This window comes from Falco punctatus (assembly GCF_963210335.1).
Source record: "Falco punctatus genome assembly, chromosome: 14".
NCBI lineage: Eukaryota > Metazoa > Chordata > Aves > Falconiformes > Falconidae > Falco > Falco punctatus.
The window spans coordinates 21,903,412-21,916,297 of record NC_137594.1 but is presented as its reverse complement, the minus strand read 5'-3'; the positions used below and the strand labels follow the sequence as shown (position 1 = coordinate 21,916,297).

At 43.5% G+C, this 12,886-nt stretch overlaps 1 protein-coding gene across 1 annotated transcript in view; it reads right to left on the bottom strand.

Annotated features, from left to right (window-relative positions):
- Positions 1-12,886, bottom strand: part of SF3B3 (splicing factor 3b subunit 3) — a 30,591-nt gene that overhangs the window by 11,846 nt on the left and 5,859 nt on the right. Inside the window, exons 7-16 of the mRNA XM_080410925.1 lie at positions 12,623-12,760; positions 11,502-11,605; positions 10,115-10,280; positions 9,510-9,605; positions 8,911-8,983; positions 3,281-3,432; positions 2,724-2,879; positions 2,148-2,303; positions 1,311-1,454; positions 282-404 (exon numbers count right to left, since the gene is read on the bottom strand). Of these exons, the coding sequence (XP_080267051.1) occupies positions 282-404; positions 1,311-1,454; positions 2,148-2,303; positions 2,724-2,879; positions 3,281-3,432; positions 8,911-8,983; positions 9,510-9,605; positions 10,115-10,280; positions 11,502-11,605; positions 12,623-12,760 (1,308 nt within the window). The remainder of the gene's footprint in view (positions 1-281; positions 405-1,310; positions 1,455-2,147; positions 2,304-2,723; positions 2,880-3,280; positions 3,433-8,910; positions 8,984-9,509; positions 9,606-10,114; positions 10,281-11,501; positions 11,606-12,622; positions 12,761-12,886) is intronic.

Here is a 12,886-nt window from a genome sequence, read left to right as displayed (position 1 = left end):
GCAGCCTACAGGTCGATTAAGCCCTAGTTCAAAAAAGGCTGGGCAGCGCTGCACGTTACTTCCTAAGAAGCAAGGGGAATACCAACAAGAACAAGGCTGGTTGTGAAAGAGCAAGCTGCAAGCCAGGCAGCTCCAGAATGAAGTCATTCTACTTCCCACCCTTACCCGGAGGGTCCCTGCTGTGCTGCAAGGATGCTCCCTCACCCTGCCCACCAATAAATAAAACTGCAATGCTATATCTGGGGACTGGATCTGCACCCCTGAGAGCTCGCCTCACTTACCGCCTCTTGGCCTTGCATTCGGACCCTGAAGAGTTTCACAGGCCGTGAGCCGAGATATCTGGTCCTGGTATCAGAAAGATCGCCAGTAACGGGATCCAGAACAGTTCGCAGCAGCACACCGTTCTTGACATTAGCAAATCAAAAAGTTAGATCAAAATTACAGATAACTACCTAGAGCTATTATTCAAAACAGAGAGACAATTTCTGAGAATTAGGTGTTTGTTTTCCTAGCTTCTGGTACAACTCTCTTCTACAATCATGCTATATCTAAATTGGCTCTTAATATTAAAAATCATAGCTTCTGCACACTCCTACGGGGCAGAAGGAAATGACTGTAGAACAATCCCTGCACACCCCCCAGAAACAAAAAAAGCCAAAAACCAGACTAAGCAGCCAGGTACATCACATAAGCCATAAAAACCTGAGTGCTGATTCCAGATCCTAATCCCTCTCGGTACCCAAAAATTCATGCTGCTTAAGAAGGGCTTGCATTCTGACATCAAACTTGAGGCATGTGAAAGAACCTAGATTACTTTTGATTATTTTTACCACATGTCGAATTGTCAAAACAACATTTTTTGGTCGAAGATCACAGAGTCAGTACTGGATGCAACAAAAAGCTGTGTAACAGCAGAGCTATTAGAGCAGAGCCTGTGGTTCTGGGCAGTTACTTCTTTGATACTCTGCCCTACAGGCAGTTTTTCTAAAGAACTGCCCAACATTTCACCCAGAAACATTTTTTAGAACATGCCCTCTTTCTGGAAGGGGAAAAGCATAATTTGTTCTATATGAAGTCTGGGTTGTTATGCCCTTTTAACAGGCCTTAAGCCTAGGAATGTACGGGGAAACTTGCACCTCTATGAAGTCACCCAGTGAATTCCCCGGTCACAGTTTTAAGCATGTTGTAACAAAGAGGGAGCAGTCAGGCTCTGTGTCACACTGCATCATAACAAGGCTATTTTAGCAATCCATCCTTCAAGCGAAAGCTCACCAAGACACGCCTGTCAGTACCAGGCAGGCACCTCTCACCTGCAGTCCAATGTTCAGGTATAGAAAGCCAATGGAGCCTCTCTCCCCCAGCTCGTCCTGCTTTTCTGTGCCACCCATCTCCACAATGCACAGTGACTCGGGCTGTGCAGGAAGGGCCTGCATACTCAGCGGCTGCAAGCAATCCTGTGGGAGACGGACAAGAGATACCACACCAGTCAGCAAGGCTTGGCATGGCAAAAGGGGATTCAAGCTTCATCTAAGGAGCTTAAAGATGCCCTTTTAAATCTCCATAAAGAAGTATTCAGCAGAGAAGAAAAAGAAAAAAAGTCACAATAGACACTGGCTCTGTGGATTTTGGCAAGCAGGAGTGGTAGCAGCCGTGGGGTTTGGAGAAGATAAACTGGATCCTTCCAAACTGTTCTAGCACAGTTTGCAGCTATTTGGCATGCAGAGACCTGAACAAAGTTTATGTTACTTCAGTCATCCTTTAAACACTCATCTGTTGCACGCAGAGGAATGATAATGCTGGTTTGCTGCTGTCCCACTTGCAGAATGAGTCTGCTCTTAGTACAGGTATAAACAGAGAGACGGGGAGGCAGGGGCAGGAAAAAACCCAAACCAAAACAAAAAAAACCCCAAGAATATGTTTTCACATCCTATCAGCTGGGTGAGACTAAATAAAACAAGGAAATCTGTTACAGGTTAGGATCAAGGGCCGTGCTTCCTCCCAGCCAGCAGAGAAAAGCCATGCAACCTATTCATTCCTGGCCATCCACCTGAATACAGAAAGACAGCCTGGACAGACACAGCCCACCTCTGGAGTACCCTTCTGAACACTTCAAGCCAGTAAGAGGCAGAAACAGCACAGCTACTCACTGAAGGGTCAAGGGAAATAATTCTGACAGTGTTGTCCACCAGCCCAACAGCAAGGAACCGGGAGCGCTGCTCCCCAGGGGGAACATTGGCCAGGCTCATGCAAACGACGTCGGCCGACATCTCCTTTCTCTCTGTGTACTCATTCAGCTGTCCTGACTGAGGAAGAAAAACACAAGAGACTTATTAACTAGCCAACGGGGCAAACCAGCACCAAAACATCCCTCCACACCTCCCCCCTCACCTTTATTTAATTGTTTATTTATGCTTTGGATTTTTTGTATTTTTTTCAACCACTTCTTTACAGCCCTATTTCAGCTACGATTGGAAGAACCAGCTTAGCAACAGGGTTATGTACACAATTTCCAGCCTCAATTACGAGCCTCAGAGAGTTTAATCAGTCGTAAAATCATCTCAGACAGATATAGTCCAGATACTTTGATCTATCTGCTCTAGAAGGATGCTTCACTACAGAATCCTTTCTGCAGATTTGATCAAGGTTTGATCAACGATCAATTTCTGGCATACCCCATACTCTGCTTTGCTCTTGCAAACTCATTCACACATTAACATACATACCGGGTCCATCTCAAAGTAAACCAGTTCTCCTCCAGTAAGTGCTATCACTACTTGTCTCTGGTTCACAGCACATTTCACGATGGTTTTCTTTCCTGGTGTCTTCCATTCATTTACTCTCTTATCTGCTCGGATGTGTCGGATCCCATCTGGATAAACCTGAAGGAAAAAAGGTCACATCAACTCTCTATTTACTATCCCTTCATAATTCCTATCTCACTGGTAGTTCTGACACAGAAAAAGCCCGAGGCAAACACTGCTCCTGGCAGCGGTGATCCAATAGCCAGCAACAGGCCTAGCTACAACAACTAGCATGCAGTCAGCTGGAAGCACTGCATCTTCAAACTACAGCAAGGCACTACTGAGCACGCACCAAAGGGGACAGGACCATCTTCATCTGGTCCAGCTTCACTTAGCAGGATATAAAAAGGGAAACGCTGAATTAAGTGTCATTCTCTGCCAATCCACACCTTTAGACAAGAGGTATGTTGCACTACAGCTGTGCAACAAGAAGAGAGTGGCAGACATAAGCAGACATGCCAGAAGCAGCTTTCCATTACCTGTACCAAAGCATCATCACCAAGAAGAGAGCAGGACAAGGTGGGTGTAGTACCCAGGAATCCGGAGTCAGTCACTTCTTCTACAGTCTCTCCGATAGACAGCACCAGTGTGGCATTTACGAAGGACACGATGATATAGGCATCAAATTCATCTAGTCAAGGGAGACAGGGAAAAAAGGGTGCTGATTAAACAAATGGAAGGTCTCCCAACAAAATTAGCAGTCTGACAGATGTCTAGCAGTTACTCTTCAGCAGAATTCCTGTGATAACTACATCTGCTGGCAGTATCATGCAAGTTCATTCTAGGACACGCTGTCCAAAAGCCAGCCACTGCAAGACCCCAAACAAGGCAATACTGAGCCAGGGATCAAATGATGATCCAGATCCAGAGACAATTTGTGATACTCTGGATTCTGGCAAGCAAGACTCCTGCCTACTTTTTTCAAAGCCAGCACAAGGTCTAGAAGCCTTTTAGACACTTGCCCCATCTCACACGAGGAGCTGAATCCAGATTTAACACCCAATGAAGTCAAATTAAATACTCCAATAATCTGAACACGTGGAACCCATATGCAGAAATAGCACCACGGATGCTGCAAACAGGAGGTTGCAGGATCACATCTCTATCTAGCATCCACATAATAAAAGGCTGCAAAGAACGATTAGGGTGCATTGCAGCAGAGGAGCTCAGGGTTAAACTGCTCTACCTTCATCCAGAATCTCAACTAGCTTACATACACACAGCCACCCGTACAGTCTCCTGGGATGAGAAACAATGTATTTTTAAGACAGAGAGCAAACGTTGACCTTTACTTCTACTGGAGTAAGTGACAGGATTACAGCTACTCTCTTCAGTACTGGCTTCTCTCAAAGGGGACAGCTTAGGAGAGTACAGTAGCTTGGAGGTGGAAGAACTATGCTAATCAAAATAGTCTCAAGAGCTCAATTGGAAATAGGGAAGCTTTTCAGGAAACACGGTAGTAGGACTGGGTAAAAAGGAATGCCTTGGTTTACTGCTGCCCATTTGCATTCTGCAGAAAACAACAGGCATCAAAGAGGGGGAGAAGAAAGTCTCATTAAAACAGAATAACAAAAGCAACAGAAACAATGAAATCTGTTGGGAAACGAAGCCAGGAGTCTCAGTGGAAAAATAAGATTCCCTCAGAGAAGCAACTCCACTTCTGCTGCTGTCATGCAAGTGCCATTTCTTAAAAAGAAAAAATCCCCCACTTCAACCCAGCTCAACTTCAAACTCAGACTTATGTACCACAGCACAAGACAATTTGCAGAGGTGAGGGTGTAAGAGAACTGTCACAGCTTCTGCCCTCGAGTAGACTTTCTCTGTAATTTCTAAATGTGGGTGACTACATGGAGAAGTGGCTAATGACTCTCTAAGCAGGAAAAGAAAATAGAGAACTCTCACTGTGATGAATACAATATGCCAGTAAATACCATGCAGCAGCTTAAAGAAGCTGAACCGGTTAACTGAAACAAATGCGTCAGGAACTGATCCTTTTCTTATCCACCCTGTTTAGAGGGAGGTGTTGCCAAACCTGCTGTGTCACTTTTATAACAGAAAGTTCTTACATACAGCTGAAAATATGCAAGTGAAAAAAACCACCATTCTTCTCTCCAACATCTGGTATACAGACCACAGCTCCGATTAAACTGAAAAGCTTTGTATAATTAAAGCAATTCCAGCAGCGGTCTGTGGCTCTGTTACTACTCTATTAAGCAGTCACAACCTATAACCTCCAACATGCTTCCAAACCCCACAAAGAGGAGCGGGTCCACTTGGGGAAATGAGAAAACAAGAAGAACTTGCACACAGAAACTCATTAGTAACGCCAACTATTTAAACACTTGGCTTAACAGGAGAATTTCTCTTAACCTTAACAGCAGATGGTAAGAGATCAGCAAGACATACACCGTTACACACTGGTTATTTTCTAATAGCTAAATAGCAGCCTCTCGTAAAACCTGCATGAATTCTGCAACACCAGAAAAGAATTCCTCGATCACTATAAATGGAGATTCTAGCAGGCCACAGGCTAAGTTATTTAATTCATAAATATCCTGTAGACAGGATGTTCTAAAAATTCCACTTCAAAGACCGTCATTGCTTTCCAAACTTCTTGAGAGCTGCTGCCTTCCTCCCTGGGGGCTGTCATTCTCATGACAAACCACGATGTCCCAGCTGGAGGCCTGACCATGTGATTTGGAGCAGGACAAAGGACTCCCATTTGAAAGCGAAACAGATTCCCTTAGTCTTACTCTAAACGAAAAAACTCATTCCTACCTCTTAATACTTTTTTAGCTCTCTATTTTCACTGGCTTACAGTTATATTAGAGTGTGCCTTTAAGTCTGTGTCAATAATAGTGACAAGTGCATTTCTGCCTGAAGTCCAGTAGTGTTGCTTAATGCCCCTCTGCTGGAGCTTTTGAAATAAAGGGTTTGATTTACCAGAATTAAGTCAGTGAATAAGACTCATTCATCTAGATTCAAACAACACAATTTTGGTTTAGAAAATATAGCAGCCTAGTTGAAATTAAGAGGACTAAATCCCTGGGGCACACTGGGAAGTATTCTCAGTTAGAAAAAGAAAAGTTCTATAGATTTTAATATGAAAAGATATCTACTTAGCTCTGCACAATCCCAAGCATACGATCAGGCTGCCCCGAGTTTTGAACAGATAGACATTATTTTGTATGCAGACACAAGACTTCAGAGATGCTTGTTACCGTTCTAATTGCTCCAGTTAGCTCCTTTCAGTGTGTAACAGACATTTTAATCACCCTGAAGAACCACAGCTGGACTCATTCTCCTAAGCATTCAAAGTTTTCTGCAGCTTCATGCACATCATGACCAGTTATGAAAACATCACATTTCAGTCTATGAACTCTGTATTACTGTCCTTTCTGTTATGTCATGGATTCAGTTTGAGTCAGTCCATGAGAATTCCATTCCTATACGCTAGTCCGTGCCTGATACAGTTTTTTTCACACTCTGCAGCATCTCAGTTTGCACAGATACAAATGCAGTCACCACTAGCTCTCAGAGGAGTTCAGAGAACCAAGAGATGAGCGGTGACAAAGTTCAGGATTATTCTCACTTAAAAGATACTGATGGGATGACAGCACTTGTTCCTGGCCTTCTGTTTACTACTGCATGGAGACTCGGCAGCTGTGACTCACTGCACATGGCTTTTCATGCAAGAGTGCCAGGTAGGGAACGCAGACTGTTAGCTCTCAGCAAAAACATCTATCTCCACAGCAAAGCACACAGCCGTCTAGCTCCCCAGACCTCAACATTCAACTGCAAGAGAGGGTTTGGTCCAAGTGCCATCCACTTCTGTCTGATGGGCAGACGCATTCCATAACCACAGGGCATTCCCATGCTGGCAGTACCTGCAGGTGCTTCAAGCACACTTGATCATTTTCTCTTGGGAGGTCTGTACAAAGCAGCTGGGAGCCAACCCTTTGTCTAGGAAGGGAGCTGAAAAAAACCCTGAAATGTGCACCTCTGATTTTAGCGCGAACTGACCGTTCTGCAGAGACATGGTTGATTATTTTGCTCCCCAAAGACTGTAAGATGGAACAGAAGCTGCTTTCTACTCCTCAGCTACTGAGCTACAAAGGCAACAATCTCTGACTATACAACAGCTTCTAGAATTCATTTACTGGAAAGCTTAGCATAGAAGTAGCCCCACGATTTTGGGATTCGCTGTGGTTAACCTGTGGGACAGTACAGTAGCCCCTAGCAGTAGGTACACACCTGTGGTGATCAGCACCTCCACCACCAGCCACCTGTGGAAGAAAAAAAAAGGCTTGGTATTGGTAGTGTGTATCACCACGTACCAGCCAAGGTTAGTATTTGCTTTGAACGCTGCAAACCTGTACATGTTTTACAGAGGCCTTGCAGCACCCACACACCGTGGCACTGAGGCAGAGCCAGGCAACCTGACACTGCACACTCAAAAAAACCAGCACTTGGGCAGTTTCAAGATCAGATAGATACACGTTTGGAAAGGTTCTGCAGCCTTTCTGATTAAACCCCACTAAAACCATTCCTGAATTCAACCAGTTTTAACTTGGGGATCAGTTTCACATCACTTTAAACCATATTCAAAAAGTAGCATCGTTCACAACAGCTACAGATTCCAGCCTTTCTGAAATCATGGAGATGTTCATGCTGGAATCTGGAGAATTTGGAAGGAGGAAAAAAAAGAGGAGGCAGTGAGACTGACTGTTTCATGTAGGTTAGCAACAGTCCTCCATCTCCTGAAAAGTCAAAATCATCCTCTGGAACCCCAAGATAAAAGGTTTTAAAACTGTAAGGTGATGTCAGAAGCCTCCATCTCTCAGAGGGCGCAAATGTTACCAACTCCTTTTCCAGAAGGCAGGAGCAAAGGTTTGTCTCTAACAAACCAGAATGCCTCTTTTCAGAAAAGCACCTATTTTTCATATGAACTGTGGAAATACTTGTCTTCTGACCCTTCTGTGTCTGGGGAACATGAAGCCACTTCATGCTCTAAGTTCCTGCCATGCTGCTCAGACAGTACATGAGCCTCAGAACACAAGCAAAGGAACCGACAGCAGGTCTTGGATAGCAAGGTAAATCCCACAGCAATGTTTGAAATTCCCACAGGGTTACTGGCTCCCTGGAAGACACACGACTGTGACTGCTTAAAACCAAGATACCATGTCACCACAGCAAGCTAAGGTCTCCACTACAACAATCTGGCACTTCTGTATCCAGTGCATAAACATACAGCAAGTCTTTGCAAGATTTATAGAAAGCACTGCCTCAGAAATAATCACTGAGACCGTCAGTACCCAGAATATATTCCAGGCTTTTTAGGTGTTTATGAGGAACTCTGTTCTCACCCGCAAGAGAAAGGCAGGACAAGGGACTATTTGCTCTTGTACTTTAGTAAGGCAAACCCGTTATTTCAGATCGGGGGGGGGGGGGGGGGGGGGGAACCAACCCAAAACCAAACCCATAACCCAGTATATTCTGCCAATTTCAAATCCTGACCTTCCTGGAATCAGCAGCATTCCATACACTGCTGGGATTTTGAATAGGGAACGTGTCCTAGCCCAAATAGACTGTTTTCTTTGCAGATATGCAGAGATGGAAATAATAAAATACAGGCACTGTTGCTGATTTATCTTCTTTGTTCCCTAATTTGTATCCTACTCTCTCACAAAGAGCTGATTACTGTAGCTGTCAACATGCATATAAAGAATAGTGAGTATGTTGCAACAAAGAGCTTAATCATTGCCTGTTGATGTCGGAGCGAGAACTTATGGGAAGTGGGAAAGGATAAGAAGTTCAGCAGCTTCAGGCGGCAAATGTACAGCTGACACAGCATATTGGGTGATGGATGCAGCTGCAGGCAGGTGCTTCTTTGTCAACAGGAAGCATGACAACCCTAGGGGACCAGAGGGTGGCTTCTAAATACAAACAGGGGGCTGCTGATTCAAAACACAACTTTTGGGGATGGAACACAACCATGATGCAGTACCTTCCCTATCTCCTTGGCCAGAAACGAAAAAAACACCCAAACAAACAAAACACACCAAAAAAACATTATCATCTCCCTGTGCTTTATGAAAATACTTCATACCTTCAACATGTCTCCTCACAGTCCATACAGCATTGGGGTTACCAGGCAGCTCTGAGACTGCCATTTCAGATACCTAAAAGTAAACAGGAACAAGGTTCTTTTGCAAACAGATGTTTACACTTACTACAGTAAGTCACCAAACCACCAGCAGTTTTTCAGCTTTCCCACAACTGGGCAGGAAAGCCAGTAATTCCCAATTCTGATGCTCTCTCCTCATGCAGATGTGCTATAGGATAGAATACATTTAGCAATGATACAGCAGCATTACAGCTGTGGATGATCAGCATTAAAACAAGGTCACCCACCCCCAGCAAAGAAATCAGAAGCAGCTGGCAGGCACCAGGAATGTTCCAGCTCAATACACTCAAGTATCAGAAGAGACAAAATGCAGGTGGTTGGAATAAACTGAACAAGAAGCCTTTGAGAGTGCAAGAGTAAACAGTACAACCCTTCTATTTCCAAGAAGCAAGCCTAGAGTAAGTTGCTCTCCAGACTATGGCAAAAGGAGAATCCCTTCATATGAGCACCTTATTTGAAGGATTTTTTCCCCCATTGCCCTTGCCTCTCAAGCTGTTTTTCTGAAGTGCTAGAAGTCTTACCTCAAGTCCATGTCTTAGAACCCTCAGAGATGACCGGGGTCCCCGACCACAAGCCACGTACAACTGGGGTGTGTCTTCATTGGCCAAATCAGCTATCTGCGTGGAGAAATAGTGTCAAACAATATCCACAGGAAGAGAAAATAAAATGAAACTATATATGCCGCATTATTGCTTTAAAAATGTTTTTCTCAAACACTGAAAATAGTGAAGATGCCATGGGGTGTACCATCTGCTGCCCTGAAACAATGTCAAGTTTTAAGCAAACCCTCAGCAGAGCAGAGAACTGGTCTGATGGTCAATACAGAAGCACAGGACGGCTGGCTGACACCCTGTGTCTGGATATATATTTATCACCAAATGAACCAAAAGCTGCCAGGCCAGCTACCAGTCTTAGGCAACTGTCTGAGAATTTACCAGACTTGCTTTTCTACCAGCATTTACTATAGAGCAGTATTTCTGGAAACCTAGGATAACGAAGCTTTGGTGACTCCGCTTACACACAAACACTGCAGAAAAGCAAGGAAAAAGTCCTGCATCTACAACCAATTCCTCTGTAAATGAGAAAGACTTACGTAGTGAATGGGAGCTTGTTGATGGCAACATACCTGACAACACAGAATAGGAGACAAACTGTCCAACTCATCCACCAGCACCAGGTTCTTGAGTGGTCGTGGCTGGAAAAAGAATGTGTCTCCTTCCTCAAGAGGCATGGCAGAAGAAAACTCCGGCTCCTCATCATCATCACCCAGGTGAGCTATCTGGTACAGGTAACTTGAGAAAGAAAGCAAGAACGACAGTACGTTCAGTGCAAAGCTCATGTAGCCTTCTCTAAGTAAGGCTTAGCCAAATATTCAGGTATTGGGCAGGAGAGAATCCTTCTGTACGTTATACAGCTATTAAAATTTAGCCCAAAAGATCATCATCTTCATGATAGAATATTTAAAGGGAATCAGAGGCCTGCAAAAAAAAACCCAACAAAAAAAACCCAAAAACCCACAAACAAAAAGATCCACCACAACCACCCCCCTCTAAACCTTTTCATTTGTAGCTGCTGCTAGCAAAGGTATCTCAGAGTTTCAGTGTTTTCTCTTGTTTACCCTTGAGCCTTTCAGATATTCTTGCATTAGAGCCAAAGCACTGACAGCTGAGGCCAAAAGCAAGGCCAATGGCTAAGACTGCAACCCTGTAACTACCTATTTTACTGGAATATTCTCCCTATTTTTAACAGCATTCCCTATTCCATTTTATGAGCCTAAATATCACAATGATCAAGTTAAACTTCAGAGGAGAACAAGTAAAAACAGAAAGATAGACTGATTTACTTCCTGGTTTTAATAAAAGCTCAAGTGAATATGGCTTCCTTGAGCTTCGTTTATACAACCTAATTCAGATTCACTCCAGTAAACTGGCTGGAGCTCCCTCAGGTGGCTGACTGCAGATGTAAGGGGACAAATAGTATAAACCTCCATTCCCCATGAATTCCCCACTTAAGACACTGCTAAGCCACCTTCAAAGGTGTGCAAAGTCTCGGAGTCTTAAATATTCTGGAACTCCAAATGTGAGTTGAAAAAGCCCTCAACTATACATCTGTTAAGTAAAGGATCACAGTTATTAGTTACAAATGCTATCTACTTCTGAGTGGGCCATAGCATGCAGAAGCTTGATCAAAACTATCAAATTCATTAAAAGATAATTCACCTGGATATATGATGGACCCTATATGAACTCCAAGCACTCAATTCTTCCAAAACCTACTGCAACAGCACGTCATCTTTTGTTCTCTGCACTACAATATCTAATCTGGGTTCAAACCACAAAAAAATTCCCCCATTCATACTCTGAACCCATTGTTCTGCTCAAGCCATGTGAAAAAAGTATTAATCTACGCATTAGAACAGGTGTTGTCTTTATATGTTCAGTAAGTTCAAGGGCCGGTTTGCAGTCCTGAGGAGAAACAGTCTGCTTCAGGGGAAAATGCTGACATTTACTTACTGGTTTCCAAATTCAGATGCCACAAAGAGAAACCCTGTTTTCAGCACGCACATGGCAGCAGCAACAGGAACAGTGTCAAAGTACTTCAGTCGAATCTCTGTTACCTGAAGGCAGAGGAAGATGTGACCACACTAGCAAGTACTAGAGCTGTACATCTGTGAAAGCTGCATAGCTGTCCTCTCCAAAGGAAGGAAGCAAGAGAGCGGGCCAGGCTTAACCACATCAGTAGTTTGGGGCAGCAGGTTATAAGTCACAAAATCCAGAAGACTATTTTGAACCCAGAAGTCAGGCTGCCCATTTTATTCTAAGACTTTCTGGCTTTGGTAACACTGAGTCAGTCTGGAAAAAAACAGCTGTGAAAATAGCAAGCTGTCTAACACGAAGAAATCTGCCTCACTGAACGCCAGCCATTCCCCAATACATGAAAAATTAGCTGTCCTGAGCAAACTCCTACATTCAATATGGTTGCAAGCTCTTGGTGAAACATCTAAGAACAATTTTAAACCACTTAAAGATGCAACACAATCATCCTTTGTACCAAATTTGACATGTTTAGATGGAGTAATTAACATTTACTCCAACAAACCAGCTGATTCACTACAGCAGAGATCTTTTCATTGCAAAATACTAGGACAAGCAGCAGCAAGCCACTTCAAACCTGTTACTTCAACTCATGGACCAGCTGTATGAAGTCAGCTACCTCACTTGCAAAAAGACTGATTGCAGCATGTAAATATTCAATTAAGAGATGAAACAGAGAGCACCTAATGTGATCAAGGGAAACGAAGTTCCCCAGAATTAGTTTTTAGAGTACCTTCTAGCAGGTTTGTGGACCACACTTTACAATACATCTTTTGAGTAAAGGACTGCCTGTAAAATTGCTACAATATGCCCAAGTGACTCTGCAGCATAGTTCTCACAGGATTTTGAAAACCTCATGCTGTGCCTCTATATGAGCAAACACAAGTCACTACTGTGGGTATAACTGTATTACAAATCACATAATACGTGTTACTGCACAGCTACACCCACAATATTAAGTACTTAGCACTTCAGAGAATTGAAGTAATTGACTAAGGATTCTCCTCGAATGCTTCAGTTTTTCTTCATGTGATGCTTACCATGTCTTCATCTGTCTCCAGAGTAATTTTGAAGATGTCTCCTTGCTCTGTCTGGGCCAGAAAGAAGAACATGGACTTGGTCTTATGTGTGGCAGAGCAGACAAAAATCATACCTCTCTCTGGGTCATCCAAGTCATTCTGTTAAGAAAGAAAACAGAGGTCATTCATGGAATTATCTGGCAAGTACAGGTGTGATTTCACTGACTGAAGTACTTCCATTTCACAGGTGCCTTAAGAGCTGACAGACAGCATGTGAGGAGGCTT